The sequence below is a fragment of the Tiliqua scincoides genome, chromosome 3 (genome assembly GCF_035046505.1).
Source record: "Tiliqua scincoides isolate rTilSci1 chromosome 3, rTilSci1.hap2, whole genome shotgun sequence".
Classification (NCBI taxonomy): domain Eukaryota; kingdom Metazoa; phylum Chordata; class Lepidosauria; order Squamata; family Scincidae; genus Tiliqua; species Tiliqua scincoides.
In genome coordinates, this window is record NC_089823.1 from 188,711,143 (window position 1) to 188,730,018 (window position 18,876).

At 41.0% G+C, this 18,876-nt stretch overlaps 1 protein-coding gene across 2 annotated transcripts in view; it reads right to left on the minus strand.

Moving 5' to 3' along the window:
• Window positions 1-14,982, minus strand: part of SUFU (SUFU negative regulator of hedgehog signaling) — a 105,151-nt gene extending 90,169 nt beyond the window's left edge. The window contains exons 1-2 of one of the 2 annotated variants that reach the window (XM_066620809.1): window positions 14,694-14,982; window positions 5,553-5,687 (exon numbers count right to left, since the gene is read on the minus strand). In XM_066620809.1, the coding sequence (XP_066476906.1) occupies window positions 5,553-5,687; window positions 14,694-14,845 (287 nt within the window). In that variant the 5' untranslated portion in view covers window positions 14,846-14,982. The remainder of the gene's footprint in view (window positions 1-5,552; window positions 5,688-14,693) is intronic. The other variant, XM_066620808.1, reaches the window with a different exon arrangement.
• Between the last annotated feature and the right edge of the window lie 3,894 nt (window positions 14,983-18,876).

The following is an 18,876-nucleotide window of genomic DNA, read 5'->3' on the forward strand; positions in this document are numbered from 1 at the left end:
TTCACTCAGACCTGCCACAATAGACTCACAACATTCCAGATCTTCAGTCCCCACTGGGCAGGTCATACCATTGGCACCATATTAGAAGTAGATGAAAACAGATAAATTGTGATCACCCACTATCATTTGAGCCATGGAAAGCTCTTCTGTGAGGTGGTCTATTAGAATAACAATAGTTTGCAAATGAAAATAAACTCATACATGTTAGATTTATCTAGTAAACCAGGACAGCAAACTGGAACTTTCAGAAGCAGTCTCAATGAATATCAGATATTCATCTATTAAAACCGGGTTTTTATGTTGCTAGTAACAGATCCAAACGGATCACAGTTTTAAAGAAAACATGTTTACTTACAATTGTTTTAGCACACTGCCTACTTTTGGGCTCATAATCCCCATGACCAATTTTCCTTGCCACATTCTTAATCTGGGCTTTCTACTCTCACATCCAGTTGCCTACATTCACAAACCAATTTTAACACCCCTGCAATATCATGTACATTACAACTCCTGCTGGACTACTCAATATTCCTAATATTTCTTCAATTATTATTACATTGCATAATATAATACCACTACTGGCTTCAGGAAATGTATGAAACTCACATTTTGCAAAAAGCAATCACACAGGCCAACACACATTTTGCTTCCTTAAATGTTACACCAATTCCTGGGTATATTTGGGTTGCTGATTCCAAAAATGGCATCCGTTTTGCCCTATCACTTCTAGTTTTGGTGATATAGTATAGCCTCATTAGTGAATGGTTCAAGCAAACTTCCTCATGAGGAAGCCTACACCATGGCACAACGGATGTCATTTTTGGAATCAGCACCCCAAATTCATATCAAACCACTATTAAGTTTGGGGAAAACTTTTCTGACCCTCAGTTTTGTAGGCCTGTGTTATTGGTACTATTTAGTTTGGATGCATGTTTCCAGAATCCTCCATCAAAACAGGCAATCTGAGATCTGATAAAACTATCTTCACCTCATTGAGAATATTTCAACTAATCAGCACAGCAACCTGTTGCCACAAGAAAAAGGCTCTCTAGGAATGGGGGAAAAAGTATACACGCAATCAGGAAACAGACAGGTGATGAGTAGCTTTGGAGGCTCTGCATAATGTACCTACATGGAAAGCAAGAAGGGTATGAGTTTGGGTCCTTGCAACACACAGAGAGAGGCACACAAGTGGAACAATTAAAAGGAATGATGGGGTGGGTGCTAATGATGGGGTGGGAAGCAGAGGCCAAGCATAGCAGCCAAATCACCCAGAGTTCCTGAGCAATTTAGCAATATGGGAACTGGAATTCTTCTAATCTGAAATGCACTCCAGCTCTAGCAGGACAAGTAATGACAGTGTCTGTCATTTTGTTTGGACAAAAAGAGCCAAAGGAGAACTAACTCAGGACATCATAAATGTGTCAAGAGTGCCAATAGTTTAAGTGTGGCTAGTATACTTTATGCACAATACTAGAAAACTACAGACATTCCATCAATAGAAGAAAGGTGGACAAAAGTTATGGACTTTGCAGAAATGGAAAAACTTACAACCTTACGGAGAAATCAAGAGAAAATTTTATGAAGAACTGGAAATCAATTATTGACTTTCTGTATGAGAGAGAAAATAATGAGTCAATGAGCTGGGGATTTGAAGATTAGATTGAAAGGAATAGAGAACATTAATCTGAAATAATAATCTGAAATGAATACTTATAATGAGTATATAAGTGGGGCTGTTGGAGATATAACATATATGGGTGGAAAGTTAGATTATTAAGATACAAAGCTGTAAGTAATTAGAACATTTGACTTCGCCCATGCTACACTATTAGAAGTATTCTTTGTATTTTTAAAATATATTTTAATGTATCTTTACTGTTGTTTTTTCTTAATTTCTCTCTTACTGTGTTTTTCCTTTCCTTTTCCTTTATTATAAATAAATGAAATTAAGGACTTTCTATTCAAAGATGAGGAAAGAGAATTCCCTCAGACATTTGTAAGCTTTTGTATTCTTGACAGTCAGCCCCCCCCCCCCCTCTCCAACTACTATTACTGTGTGCTGGGAAAATATTTTGCACTGGAAAGTAGAGAGACTTATTCTCCAAGGACAGATATGCTGCAGACTGGCTTTGCCCCGAGCCAAACTTAGTTACATTCCTTTTATTAAAAGCAGCTCTCCTTGTAAGTTCAACTACTGTGCTGTAAACATAAAACAAGTCTCCCTCCACACTTTTTTAAAAAAGAGCCTTTAAATACAAAACCTTTAACAATAAAGATGTGTTTTTAGTTCCAAGGACTCTGTGTGAGTTTAAACAGTGCAAGGCCGTCTCTCCGTAGGTGGCCCATCTCCTACATTAACTACCTCAAACAAATGACATTTTAAAGCCAAACACACACACAAAAAATTCCATGAGGTGGCCACGACTTCAAGGGAGGTCTACCACCAACAGAGTATAGGAAGTATGAAAAAGTTCTTTGATACTGCTGTTGAAGGAACTATGTAGAAGAGGTATGTGGCAAAATGTTTAAGATTTATAAAACTGCCCTAAGGAAATGTAAAAGAACAGGGAACATTCAATTCCAACAGACTGTAGTGATTAGTCTTATCTCTATTTTTCTCTGTTGCATACAGGGAAAATATAGAAAAATGAATGAAATGCTGCCAATAACACATTTTTTGGATTACAAAATTAAAAGAGCACTTTATCCATCAAACAGAAGATGTTCATGATCTTTTGCCATAATGTAACACCCAAAACTGAAGACTGAATAAATGCCCTCAAAGAAGGTTTCAAATGAAGGTTAAACGTGGTCCATTAAACATACATTGGTTTCAGCTGTAACAAGTAACCCATTTCTTTACCAGCTGTCCGCTTACTTCCTTTGAATGCTTAAATAAGTAAAAGTAGCCTCAACGTTGCACAATATGCTGCTTGCCCTTACAGATAACTTAGTTGGCAACATCATAGCAGCACGGAAGAAAGACCTAGACATGGTCATACTGCTGCCAAATGAAATGCAATGTGGTCACAAAAGCCCTTTAAATAATCTTCACCATTAAGGGGAATGCCTAGACAGTATTCAAGCCTTCAGAAGTTGAGTTACATTCGCAAAGAATGTGCCTCTTTGAGAGGATGCTAAGAAAGCAACACCTATTACCATATGAGGTGAATGTGTTTTTGGACAGAGAAAGAAATTTCAGTTATTGTCTATATGCTCTGATCCATTGTTCACTTTATCATTTCATATAATATACTACCACGTGCTGCACAAAGAACAGATTTTTTTGTGACAGTTGGTCACCTAGAAACAGCAGCTTAGTGGAAAAAAATGATACCCCCTTCTCATTAAATCCTTGATATAACAGAGTGTAGGCAGTAGTTTTGGCTGACAAACCAACTTCTGAGCTTTGGTCCACTAACAGCCCAATCAAACCAGTTATGTTCTTTAACACTTGGTTTCTTTCTTATTATTAATGAACGAAAGTGCTTTGTTAACATGACCAGTTAGCCAGCACTCATCACTACGGAAGGATGTTGTATATTTTATATTATTAACAGGCAGTGTTATTGTACACCTTCTACAGCAGGAAGATTGTTATACTAAGGGACCAATCCTATCCAATTTTCCAGCACCACTGCAGCAGCAATGCCATCCCTAGGCGAGGGAACAAATGTTCCCTTATGTTGTGGAGGCTACTATAACTACCCCACCCACTGCAGGATGGGACCCACCCATCCCATTGGCACGGCTACACCAGGATTGGAAAGCTGGATAGAATTTGGCCCTAAGTCCCCCTACTTATGTACAGGTTATGTTCCAGAGGTCTGTACTAGGTTGAAACGTACCTAAGTTGCAACATCTGGGGCTTAATATTTGTATTGCTGGCCCAGCAATATCATGCCTGTATGAAAACACCAAAGGGCACATTGAACCTGAGTGAAAGCATTGGTGCATATATAACTTGGGGAGCTAGTGTAATTTGTCAGCTCTTTGGCCTGGTCTGAATCAAAATCTTAAGACACAGAACTAGCTCACCCCACCACTATGGGTGTTGGGTCCCAATATATCACATTACCTCGAAGTCTATTAGCCCTTAACATACATTCCACCCTCCTTTTCCACATTAAAACAACCACATGGATGTTTACAATGAGCAATTTAAGAAGTCACATCATTAAAAATGCAATCACAACAAAAACAGTAGAAAAGCAACAAAATACTATACAGCCAGCAAAAAAGAAACAGCATACAACAATATAAAAGCAGAAAGCAGTAGCACAGATTCACTGATCTAACTAGTGCAGAGTACATTCAACTCTGGATAAGAGTCTAAAAGTAAGGAAAGGCCAAAGGAAGAATGGAGCACTCATTGATCGCAATTACCTAGCAAGACACAGGTTCAAAACTAAACATGGCATACTATGTTTATACCAATTACATAATTTAAATAAAGTGTTAACAAATCTGAAATGAATTACAGTCTTCTGCTGCAAATGCATGAAGACATCTACAGAACTGAAGTTGGCTAACACAGAGGGCAGGGTTAGATCAGCTCACTGATACAAGTGTTACGTTGTACACTAAGAAAAGATGAACTTAATATATTTAGGGCCCAGTCCTTTCCAACATTCCAGTACTGATGCAACTATACCAACTGGGCACACACTGTATTCTGTGGTGCGTGGGGCTGTCACGGACACCTTCTCAAGGCAAGGAACAAGTGTTTCTTACCTTGCGGTTGCATTGCAACTGCATTGGCACTGGAAAGTTGGATAGGATCAAACTACAACCATTTGTTTTAGGCAGAAGAAACCCATATTCAGCCTTAAAATACTGCTTGTATTATCCTTTTACGTATCCAGAAATCACCCTAGGATAGTCCAATACTAAATACATATTTTGAACATTTTGTAAATGTGGATAAAATAGAAGTTTGAACTATGCAAACACTTAGCAGAAGTCATACTGCATCATCATCCACCAGCTATTTGTATGTTATTCTGCTACATTTAACAAATACACAGAGTACAAGTTCCATAGGAGTAACCATGTTAGTCTGCTGCAACAAAATCAAAGCATATTACAACATCTGAGAGGCTTATTTTACCATAGCTTTTCATAGATGATTCCTAATCATAACATTTCTGAAGAAGTAGGCTAACAAGTACACGCAACGGTACAGACAGAAAAAAAAAATTGGGGCCAAACACCACAAAGAGATATTTCACAACACAGTCTTTCTAGGTTTAACATTTGCTAATTTAACATCTGAAGGGAGTAACCACTGTCCCAACAAAGGCTTTTTTTCGTAAATAGAATCAAACTTATAAATTCTAATTTAAAAATTTCACACTGGAACCTTTCTTTGCAGTACCTTTGTTAAGAATGTTGACTTGATTCAACTGAGCAGCAGAGTCTGCTAGGAGAAGGAATTTCCCTTCTGATATCTGTCACGTGAAACTACTTTTCCTGTTTATGCAGAAGTTTCTTCTACTACATTTCCAATTGCAAGAGAAAAGCACAGTAAATGAAACATAAGAACTTACTCGTGCACTCTGTTGTCACCATATAAGTCACTTAATCCAAAGCTGACATAGTGCCAGTGCTCTGGAACATTTTGAGATGGACTCCCCAAGTTTCTGTACATGCTGACATAGTCCAAAGGATCAGGTCCACCTAGCCTATTAAAACAAGAGGAAATTGCAGTTTAGTGTTAGGAGACAAAATTTTCAAGTTGCCAGCCAAAGCATATAATGTACCACCAACTCCACTATGCACCATTCAGGTCATCTCTTTCTGAAATCACTCAGCAAAGGCAAGCAAGAACTCTGCCCTGTTATCATCACAGTTACATTACTATCATAGCTCTTGCAGTTCTGTACCACCAGTTTGTATCTTGTTGCATGGCTCACAAGATAAATTTATTTATTAAATGTGTACTCTGCATCTCTCCCCAAAGGGTACCCAAGGCGGCTAACAATAATATACAATATACAAAAAATCAGTTTAAAACAGTATATAAAACAAAACAGGCAATAAAAAACAAGCAATAAAACCAACAATAGAAAAAACAAGCAGATGTAAGTAAAAACATTAAATTCCTAAAAGCAGCTATTAGGGGTCTCAAAGGCTTTCCTGAATAAAAATGTCTTCAGGCCTTGCTGGAAGATTAACATAGAGGAAACTGTCCTCAGTTCAAAGAAGAGGGAATTCCATAGTGCAGGTGCCACCACTGAGAAGGCCCTGGTAACTGGCAATTGGGAATGCTTTCTTTTCACCATAACAAGAAACAGGAATGAAAAATTTGCATATTAAAAGGAAATCCCTTTAAATACTACACAAGAAGAGAAGCAAAGAAGACCAAAAGGCCCTAACAAAGCTTCTATTCTACACAGTGTACTGTTCAGAAAAACAAAAGTGTATTAACGGCAATAAAACTAAGCTAACGTTTTCCACTAGAACTCATAGTAGGAACAAGTGGTTTTAAAAAGAATTATTGTTTTTTACTGTTACTGTTTTAAAATGACTGTAAGCCACTTTTAGTTCCCTACCTGGGAAAGGAGAAGTAAAAACTCCATTTAATATGCACATACTCAGGAATCTAAAGCAATATTATTTGAGTACAGTATATACACCATCCACTGTTCTTAAGCAGGAAGTTCATCTGAGTTAGCTTTTATCTAGTGCTTACTAAGAAATGTTACAGAAGGTTTAAACACAGTATTTACTGCATTATATTAACCACCTTGTAGTATGTAGATCTGTACAAGATAATATACTGTCCTTCAATATTATATCTTCCAATGCTATTTACTCATTTTACTAATCATTCTAATCATACTCACTAACTATTCAACTAAATTATGAAAGAAATGTAACTGCAGTTTACTTGGAAAAGCCTTCATAGCACAAAACTCTCACCCCTGCACTACTGAGTTCAAATACAGCTAAATTTCCATCCCACACAAATCTCATCATACAAGCCACTACAGTAGCAACCGTGAAAAGGAAACACATTCCTTTCAGATCTTTCAAATACATTTGTGGCCTGTCACCTTATTTACTGTATTTAACCTCCAAGGAAAAACATGTTGGTTAGTCATTTATGGAAGAGTACTTTGCTGACTTCTTGAATACAGTACTTCCCAGCTCCTTGAACCAATATTGAGTCATTAACTGCATAAGGGATAGCCAGCTTCTAAATTCTTAGGGCTCCTATTCTTCAGACAGGGCTCCTATTCTTCTGGTCCTTATTCTAAGGACCAGAGGTCTATTTTGTTGCACAACCCAGCTCTTGCAGAATCTATGTTACATTCAAGAAATACAAGCCTCCTTGGGCATGGAGAACTGCTTGTGCTGTTCTTTGGATCCCTGCCAATCTTCTCAAGATGTCATGCTAGAGTTAAAATGCCTAAACCATGTTGTTTCTCAAGGAATGGAAAAAGTACAACCCATGGGTTGGCTTCCTAAAGATTCTCCTCCTTGCAACCCTGATCCAGACAAAAAGAAACCCAGACAGATCATGCACACTCATTGCAACTTGATACCACAAAGACCAGCCAGGACTTGTAGAAGCAGTAGCAGCAATTATCTTGCTTGGCTTCCCTTCTGTCTGCCCAAACTGTAGGCAGAGGAAAGAGGTAGATGCAAAAAGCAGTAGAGTGCTTGCTTTTTCATGCTTACCCTGTGAGTATGCAAGAGGATTTCCTCATAACAAAATCAGATATGGCTCAAATGAGAGCTGCATCTCATACCTATCTTTGTTATGGCTAAACAGTCAGGTAAGTTTTTGCAGACCATGCAAACTTGGTCTCTGAAATCAGAAGAAATCTAGGCATTAGGCTCTCACCTGATCAAGTTGCTTGCCTCACAAGTCAGAAAAAAGCATGCAACTTTCAGCTGGACAGTCACTGGGTAATGATTGTGCACTTTTTGGTCAAAGTTGTAAGACATGCTAGAAGGCAGCAACTCATGGTTTCCCAGCAATCATAAATGACTTCTTTGTAGAACTTTTGCAATGTGTGAGGTGGCCTCATGAAGAGGTCTACATCTGGCAGTCGCTTTCCCCAACTTGTTTTTGTAAGGTGCAGGTGGGTGGGTGGGTGAGGGGTACTCAAAAGGGCACTGGTACCGACACAAAGCTACAGTCCACACCCAAATTCAAGAACATGTTAAGCTGCAATAGGAAGATAGGGCAGATAAAGAGAATACCAGAAACAATGGGACAAGGTAGCAGAATAAGAACTAGGCTAGCAGCTGCCTAAGCATTTTTTACTAGGCAAAGAAAACAGCTGTTATAAGAAAAAGAAACTCTTCAGGAAGTGCAAGGACTGTCTCCCACAGATATAGGGCTATGTCACTGAAAGTTTGAAGAAGATTAACATCCTCAGATAAGTTTTGAACAGAGATGCTTGGGTTACCAGATGGCAGTCTTTCATCCATTTCTTGACAATCTCCAGGTGACCAACTCCATGTGGTATTGCTTATTGCCTGAGAAGCAGCTTAGGTACCTAGCCCAAAAGAGGGAAATATACTGTACTACTCCATGCCAAAGCAACTTCAGCAATACCATTTACATCTGCTGAAACAGATTATGTTTCGCACATGGCTCTGCTGCAAGCAAAGACTTCTAAGTTCTCACCAATAAAAGATTATTACACTTCTTAGCTTTTATTTACATAGTTTTGTGGGAACCAAAAGTCACATCACTGTGCGCCAGTGGTTCCCAAACTGTGGGTTGGGACCCCCAATGGGTAGGGACTTGATTTTTGATGGGCTGTTAAAGTGACAAGCTGATAGCTGACAAGGAAAATTATGGAGCCCTATGAAAAACAAAACTGAGCCACACATACATGTTTACTCGTGAGTGGCTGAATGTGCTTCAGTTCACTGCAAAGGGGAACACAAGGCCACCAGAATGGTCCCAATACATAAATGTGGCGCTCAAATGCTCCAGAAAGCAGTCCTTACCATAGTAGATAGAATAAAAACAGAGGACTGAGCAGCTGGTAAAGTTAAACACTTTTTTTTAGTCTCGTAAAGCTACGTGGGTCCCAATACAGCATCATTTTAAAAAGCGGGTCCCAATGCTGAAAAGTCTGGGACCCACTGCTCTACCCCAATTCCCTCAGAAATAGTTGAGGCCAAGCTCACACTTTCCAGGATTATTCAACAGAGATGTCAAATTATGGAAGGAACAGAAGAACAAACTTCTGTTTGAGAGAACTGCTGTCATAACTCTCAAATGTTTGTTCATATGAATGTTATAGGAGTACAGCCCACTCTTTCCTTTTCCAGGATTCTATGACCACATAGACTACCTACTTGTACAGTAAAGTCGAAGAGCCAAGAAAGAACTCTTGGATATCCCCATTTGACATCAATAAATGCAGTCATACTGACAGAGGACATCACTGCACGTTCCTATTCCTAGTAGATGCATGAGAAGTAGAGCACAAGTCAATTCTGAATTAAGATTCTTGAACAAGAATGTAAGTTAGTTTGCTGCAAATTCCAACAACGTATTGCACCACATCTGTGGCACTCACTTCTAGAAGTGACAACAGTAACACTAACAGCACAGTATGTTCAAGAAAGATTTGCTAATTTCATATAAGGTAGCCAAAGAAATCACAGCATAAATCTTCATTTGTCTCACACCACAAATTCAGAGGGAAAAAAATCTTTGTCCACAAACAAGTGAAGGGTAGTACTACATTACTAGTATTTTTCAGCTGTGCAATACGTTAAGCATGACACTGTAAAGAACAAGATGCAAACTAGTAGTCTAGCATGGTTTCCCGTCCTTAGTACAAACCTGATGGTCTCTCTTCTAGTTGCAAACAGTATCTTTTACAGAGGTTCTTAACCTGTGAGGCTTGCACCTTCATGTGGTTTACAAAGTGGTACCAGAATTAAGAAAACAATTTGCCTTGATACACTTTTTTAATGAGACATAATTTTTTTAATTCTTTAAATACTAAACTGATGGGCCAACAAAGACAATAATATTTTTTAGAGGCAATTATATTGATTTTGGTTTTCTTCAGTATCTGCAAATACTAACTGAAAATATCTCTAAACAGTCAGCAACACTGAATATACAGTATATATTTGAATATAGATTTTCAGCATTGCTTGTCATCAAGACAAAGGTTCAGAATCTGCATGATATGCAAAAACTGTTGCACAAATTACCAAAAACTGTTCTCTTTCTGTCAATAGGATTTCTGTTAAGAGAAGAGAAAGGCAATTTCACTTTTTTTTCAATTCCAGATGTTCATATCAGATGAATACAGATGACACTCAGATAACAAAACTAGCCATAGAAAGTAAATCCTGGACAACACCACTGTAGAAAACCACCCAGTCTTTCCCTTCATGCTATCAGACTACAAAGCTGTAGTCTTAAGCCTACGCAACTTCCACCTGCCCTCAGCATGAGCTTACCTGGAACACCTGACATACACAGTATGAATACCTGCAACATCCTAACACAGCAAAGGCTTTCTGCTCTCACATCAGCCTTCTATTACACAGGAGACTAACATACTACATTCATTGCTTCACAGCTCTTTCAGCCTTCATCCACAGCATTGCCCCTACTCCACCTATTTAAGTCCAGCCAGGTGCTCATGCACACAATGTATAACTGCAGATCAAGCCACTCATTCCCTTTCTTTATACCAGATTAGGGACTGCCCTCCTCAAATCTTCTAGTACGCCAGTCTAAAAAGGCATTTTTACATCCTGTATTTCAACTAAGATACCAAAGTTCACCAGTGAGTGATCTATGCCAGGACCCTTACATGCTAGAATTCAAAACCCTGTTACCACTTTATAAGCAAGTGACCAAGTCCTCCAAGGTTTAGAAAATGAGCTTTCAGGATATGCAAAATGAAATTTCACCAAATAAATTAGAATGGTTATGAGACACTTTTGATAAGCATTCTGTAAATATTTCACTTGAGTAAATTTATATAATTACAATTTAGGTTGCACCTGACTCCTAGATTCATTTAAAATGAACTGATAAGCTCTAAATAGTCTCGTCTTAGATACACAATATTTTAGGACTAGATCATTTACATAGTTTCTAGAAATGCTCATGTTTCAGAAAGGAAAGTATTAAGAACAATCCAAAATATTACCAGATACTCTTCCGTACAGGTTGTGGTATTTGGTTATCTCAAGAATCTGAAATTTGCAACTTTAGAACTCGTTACACATTTCTTAACAGCTACAAGAATATGTATAATTACTAACAGAAAACTTGAGACCGAGTTTAATAAAATAGTCAATCACTTTTATCACAGACATATTAAACACTGAGAAGTAATGACAGCAGAAAAATTAGCAAAAATATGGAGTCTATTGAACATTGGAGTAACAATTTTCAGAAGAACATATGAACATTCTCATTATTATTTCCTCCTCTTTACGTACTTCAAGGGCCCAATACTATCATAAGAACATAAGAACAGCCCCACTGGATCAGGCCATAGGCCCATCTAGTCCAGCTTCCTGTATCTCACACCGGCCCACCAAATGCCCCAGGGAGCACACCAGATAACAAGAGACCTCATCCTGGTGCCATCCCTTGCATGTGGCATTCTGACACAGCCAATTTCTAAAATCAGGAGGTTGCACATACACATCATGGCTTGTAACCCATAATGGATTTTTCCTCCAGAAATTTGTCTAATCCCCTTTTAAAGGCATCTAGGCCAGATGGCATCAACACATCCTGTGGCAAAGAGTTCCACAGACCAACCACACGCTGAGTAAAGAAATATTTTCTTTTGTCTGTCCTAACTCTCCCAACGCTCAATTTTAGTGGATGTCCCCTGGTTCTGGTATTGTGCAAGAGTGTAAAAAGCATCTCTCTACCCACTCTATCTTTCCCGTGCATGATTTTGTACGTCTCAATCACGTCCCCCCTCAGGCGTCTTTCTAGACTGAAGAGGACCAAACGCTGTAGCCTTTCCTCATAAGGAAGGTGCCCCAGCTCAGTAATCATCTTAGTTGCTCTCTTTTGCACCTTTTCCATTTCCACTATGTCCTTTTTGAGATGCGGTGACCAGAACTGGACACAATACTCCAGTTGTGTGAAGTAAGGTGTGGCCTTACCACTGATTTGTACAACGGCATTATAATATTAGCAGTTTTGTCCTCAATACCTTTCCTAATGATCCCAAGCATAGAGTTGGCCTTCGTCACTGCCGCTGCACATTGGATCGACACTTTCATCGAGTTGTCCACCACCACCCCAAGATCTCTCTCCTGATCTGTCACAGATAGCTCAGAACCCATTAGCCCAGTGTTTCTCAAACTGCGGGCTGGGACCCACTAGGTGGGTTGTGAGCCAATTTCAAGTGGGTCCCCATTCATTTCAATATATTAAACTTGATGCTACCCTAGGATGCTACCCTGGGAATCCTTGCAGCCTAGGATTGCTAAAATTTTCCTGCTTGATCATGTTGCTTCCAGTCATGACATCACTTTCAATGGGTCCTGACAGATTCGCATTCCAAAAAGTGGGTCCTAGTGCTAAATGTGTGAGAACCACTGAATTCACCTATATGTGAAGTTTCAATTTTTTGCCCCAATGTGCATAACTTTGAAACGCATCTGCCATTTTGCTGCCCATTCTGCCAGTTTAGAGAGATCCTTCTGGAGCTCCTCAGAATTGCTTCTGGTTTTCACCACCCAGAAAACTATCCAACTGTCCAGCAGTGATGCAGACAATGGGACATGCACTTCATCTTGCGAATTCACTGGGGGGGGGGGCATTCACTGAGCCCTCCTCAGAAATATACAGAAATCACCTCATCTAGGTTTCCTTCATAATTGAAAAGTGCCTAACCCATACAGCAAGAAACTCTCTCTCTCTCTTCTCCCAGCCAATTCATCATCAATTTTCTAGTTGTAACATCTGCCTCCATGTAGAAGTAGGAGGAGAGACAAAGGCTGCAATCTTATATACACTTTCCTAATAGCTAATAATGGGACTTGCAACTGAGTACATGTATAGGATTGTGCTGTAGCTCTCTGCACTCTCCCCCCCCCCAGCAAGCTGTGGATATGATTTTCTTGCCTTACAAATATGCATGTTTTCTGTAACCTAATACACATATATGTTCTCTGTAGTTTACTCACGCATGCACACTCAATCATCATGTGGTAGCATATCCTCTTCAGCCAACATGCTATATATGCATCACATGCTCCTATACTTACATGCATACACTATGTTTTCCGTTTTGTACACTAAAGTCTCACTTCATCCCTCAGTGTGTTACTGATGAAGACACAAAGCTCTCATATATAGTTTATCTCAGGTCTATGTTTTTCTTTGCTCCTCACAGGAAGGTATGAGTTCCAGAACAGACACCAATTCAGACTAAATGCAGAGTTGTGAGAAAGGTAGAAGATTACTGACTGCAAACTGGGGGAGCAAACTAAGCAGTAAGGAAAGGTTACAAATAGGGAATGAGTTTTACAGGTAAGCTGAGGCGCTTGGTGGAGGAGAACTGGGAGTTGGGCATGCAGACCAAAAGACAGCCTATACATATGTTAAGTCTCAGAATGTGTGAATGCATGCATTACATACCAATGTACAAACAGCTGCCCAGCATGTATTCAATGCATGTGTGCACTTACCTTGATTGCAGAAAGAGTGTGTATCTGTGTGTGCCAGAATGGCAGTGGAGAACTAGAGTCATACAAGCCCAAACAGATGAAAGCATAGATTAAGTCAGATATGAAAAAAGGAAGTAACACAGAAAGATGGGAACAGAGAGACAAGACAGATAAAGAAAAAGGAACACACTTCTGTGAAGGTATAACACAAACATGTTACAAAGCTATTAAGCACAAGGATTTAAGTCCCATTTAGGGGCCTCCTCAAAGTGTGTGCATTACTTGTGGTCAAAATGCAATCAGCAAGTGTTCAGTATACAAAACACCTGACTTACAAGAAAAACATCTAAATATAAGCAAAGATCTTCCATTAAACCTGCAATTTTTTTTTTTAATAGACATGTGAGACTGGTTTTAATAAACTCTTGCACACTTAAGGGGATGATATGTCCATTTATGCTCTCTCAGTCCAACTCACATGCAAAACTCACACCATCTCACGGAGACCCTGTGCAACCCAGCCAGGTTTCTAGCAAACTTAGTTCACATGCCACACATCTTACATACACCAACTAAAACCCCCACCAGATTTACAAGAAGCAGACCTATTCATCAGCAGCCCCCACCCAAATCACAGTCAACCCTAAGTCACAGATAAACAGTACCCTGTTTAAGCAGATGAACCCTCCTGCTCAGAAACACACACCTCCCTGTGCTACCATGTTATCCCCAATTCTCAGATTCATCAACCGCTTCCCACCCCTTCCTCCAGCTCCAATGGGCTCTCCCTCCCAGACCCACCTCAGATACCTCTCCCTTAAATACCCTTCCCCATTTACACCCCCTTCCTCCAGCTCAGATACCAGAAGCATCAATGAACCCCCAACCCTTCCACTAGCCAGCCCCAGCGGGCCCTCCTTCCAACACCAGACCCAGATACCTCTCCCCCCAAAAGCCTTCCTCGTTTACACAACCCATGCCTCCTCCAGCCCCCCAAGACTCCCACAGGGCCTCTGGAAGCGAGCCCCCCACTGCGCCCCACTCACCAGTACTTGAGGATGGCGGTGACTTGCAGGGGGTTGGGCTGCTCTGGGTACAGCCGCCGGCACTCGCCGTAGATGCCGTGCAGCCCCGGGGGGAAGAGCGGGGGGAAGGGAGCCGCCGGGGGGCCGGAGGGCGCGGGGGCGGCAGTCTCCATGGGGGAGCCTGAGGGGGAAGAGAACGGGCTGCGCGCGCCTCGAGGGGGTGCGGGGAGCAAGAGACGGACGCAGCCGCGCGCCCACAGCCCTAATGGTCGCTCCAAAACTCCCTTCACGACCCCAGCACGGCCCAAGCAGCGGCCCCCCTCCCACCTTGACAGGCAGGCGACGTCGCCAATCGTGGCACAGCGAGGGTGGGCCTGACACCAGCCTTCCTTTGCCCCCTCCCGGCGTTAACCCTTGCTGAGGCTCACGCCTGACACCTAGCGGCCTCCACCTGCCATCGCGCAGGCAGGCGGCAGAGAGGGAGGTCCTTCGACCTCCTCCAGGTTTACTTCTGGAAAGGCATGTATGCAACTGCACTGTAGGACGCTGTTTAACATAATAAGAACATAAGAACAGCCCCACTGGATCAGGCCATAGGCCCATCTAGTCCAGCTTCCTGTATCTCACAGCGGCCCACCAAATGCCCCAGGGAGCACACCAGATAACAAGTGACCTCATCCTGGTGCTCTCCCCTACATCTGGCATTCTGACTTAACCCATTCCTAAAATCAGGAGGTTGCGCATACACATCATGGCTTGTACCCCATAATGGATTTTTCCTCCAGAAACTCGTCCAATCCCCTTTTAAAGGCGTCTAGGCTAGACGCCAGCACCACATCCTGTGGCAAGGAGTTCCACAGACCGACCACGCGCTGAGTAAAGAAATATTTTCTTTTGTCTGTCCTAACCCGCCCAACACTCAATTTTAGTGGATGTCCCCTGGTTCTGGTATTATGTGAGAGTGTAAAGAGCATCTCCCTATCCACTCTGTCCATCCCCTGCATAATTTTGTATGTCTCAATCATGTCCCCCCTCAAGCGTCTCTTTTCTAGGCTGAAGAGGCCCAAAGGCTTTTCTAGGCTGAAGAGCCTGTTTCTCAGGCTGTGGGTCGGGACCCACTAGGTGGGTCGCGAGCCACTTTCAGGTGGGTCCCCTTTATTTCAATATTTTATTTTCAGTACATTAGACTTAATGCCAACATGGCACTTGGGGAGATCCGTACTTTCAACAGGCTACAATGTATGTGCTTTTAACAATGATAGTCAATGGGGTTTTACTCCTGGGTAGGATGGCAGCTTAGGATAGTTAACATTTTTTCCTGCTTGATGATGTCACTTCTGGCTATGACATCACTTCCACGTTAATGACATCACTTCTGGCAGGTTCTGACAGGTAGGCAGGTCATGGGCTAAAAAGTTTGAGAAACATTGCAAAGGTTCAGGGAAACAAGTGCCACAGCACAATCATATGCATATCTCCTCAGAAGTAAGGTCAATGGTAAGTTGGGGGGAATATGTTGGGGAGAGCACCCATGTGCCTAAGTGCTCCTAATGGTGCTTTTGCCTGGGGCCCCCTAATAAGCTGGCACTGACTGATCTGGAAGTGGCTCTCTATGTGCCAAAGTCAAAAATTAACTCTGAGTTCTTAAAGCAGAATTATAGCAGAAATTAACCCATTTCTGCCCAGTCCACAGAGTACACATTTGATGCTTGTTGCGTATATGCAACATTGGGCAGAAATGGCTTAACTCTGTTGTCAGCCTTAGATACTTACTATGACCCCTGAAGGAGGCAGGAAAAAAAAACTATAATATTTGTCATTGAGTTTATTCAGAATGATGTTGAAGGGGTAGCTCATCATATTTCAGGTAGTGTTTTACCTTACAGGGTTAGTACACAGAGTGGTTTTTATGTCAGGGCTAAAGCAATCCTGAGGGGGGGAAAAATCACAGAATCAGCAGCATAATAGCTACCAACACAAAAGCTAATGTTGCATCACCAATAAGATACTTCCACAGCATCCCTGGCAATTCTGCAGCAATCATGGTTATTTATTTAAAAGCTCAAAGTGCTCAAAGCAGTTTACAACATAAAATGTAATAAAATACAATAATAAAACTTTCAGGTAAAAACATTAAAAGCAATTATGTACAACAATACAGATGCAATTAAGAATGTAAAAAAGTAACAAAAAAAACAGCAACAAAGACCTGTAGGTATTGGTTTAAAGAAAGGGCCTCTAAGAGTTCCCGTTCTCCTCAAACACCAAGCAGAATAGTTATGTTTTTACACCTTGTTGGAAAACATGCAAAGTAGGGGCCATCTTCAGACCTTCCAGCAGTTGATTCCAGAGGTGTGGTGCCACAACCAAAAAGGCCCTACATCTTGCTGCTGCCCATTGGCTTCCCATGGTGGTGGTGTCTTAAGGAGGGCCCTGTCTGAAGAATGTAGGGGATGTGCAAGGTTATATGGGGAAAAATGATCCTCAATGTATCCTGGTCCTATGCTATATGTTAGGTATCAGTGATGCCCCCACATCAGCTGGGCATGGAAGGCAGCACTCAAACACACAGTGATGGTGGAGCAACCCTATGTTGTCACTCTACACATGCACGCACGCACAGAGTCTAAAAGAGAACACATAGGCTTCCCAACAGAACAACTCAGGTTCTGCAATGGAAATAATAGTGCTTAACACTACACACATACAACATGACAGCCATCTCTGCAAAGAGAAGTAGCATTTTGAAAGGAAGCAGGTGGCTCTAATGCATAAGGAAGAGCCAAACAGCAGACAGTATTAGGAAATGCCCAATCATTCCAAGGAAAAGAGCAAGATGAGTAGAGATACAAGGCTGAGTTCCACCTCAAGGAGATGTGGCCTCCACAAGGCAAAGTACACTTTTTGGAGGAGGGGTCCTGCTGGTAAAAGTAAGTTCAGATAGCAAGAACAAAAATCAGGATCAGGCCTCCTACAACAGCACTCTAACCACATAGCCCAGAGGCAACAAGGAGAGAAACCTGATAGGCAGTGTTTGTAGTGCCTTGAATGACAAGCTCATGATGTGCCTTGCTCTGTCCCACTCTATGCCATATAGCTCAGCATCAAAAGGGCCCATATGTAGTGCAGTGTGAGAGCCAGAACAATGACTGGAACATGAACCAATAGTCTCAGTCAGGTATAGATGTTTAAGTCTTATTTGCTCATTTGATGTTCAGTAAACAGCAGCACCTAAACCATCCTAGACACAGGTATGCACATAATGGGACACTTCTGCATATACTGTATACATAAGATTGTGCTGTAAGAGACAGGGCCTAGATTTAAGCTGTGCATGTGAGAGGGTTTTTGTTTTGCTTTGCTTTGTAACATTTCTTAAATCTGCAAGTGCAGATCCACAGAGTTAAATGATAATGTGAGATCTCTAAAAAGACTATTTTCACATATCATTAGGAAGAGTAATATATATGTAGAATGTTTTTGTTTCAAAATATGCTAACCACAATTATCAAATGCTTTTCAAAATTACTAGACACACATGCACAATAATTTTTAAAATAATCATCTGCACTGAAAAGTCTACTTACAGCACAATCCTTTGCATATGTAAGTAAAGTTCACTGTGTCCAATGGAACTGACTCCCAGGTAAGACGTATAGGATTGCAGTATAATCATATAAGAAAGCAAGCTTGCATCCCTCCAGAAGAATCCAATGTGATATTCAGTATGAACAGCCAACTTTTCTCAATTTCAGTATCATACAATATTTTTCACAAAAGCTTGAACCCACAGTGCTATAATAATTATTCCTGAATGATTTCCTCTCTATTGTTAAAATCTCATTTGTTCTATTTCCCCCCTTTTATATACCCTAGGATCAGAATTGTAGTTGAGGGATAATGGAGTCTCAGGATTTCTCTTACAGTTGCAACAGTGACATGATCAGCAGGGGGGGGGAGGGCTTAGGGAGGGCCCTATTTTCAAAGAAGCTTCACAGGCAGCATTTTCTATCAGAAATGTGTGAGCTGTGCAGAACCCTTTCATGGCTGCACAACAGCAGGATGGGGCTTCTAGATGTTTGGTGATGACATCACCATGTCATTGTCAATTTCTGAGTAGTTGAGCTCTGAGCTGTGCAGAGTTCCACTATGAGGTGCACAGTTGCACAACTTAGGGAAACAGTGTTCACAGTGACAAAGTGAG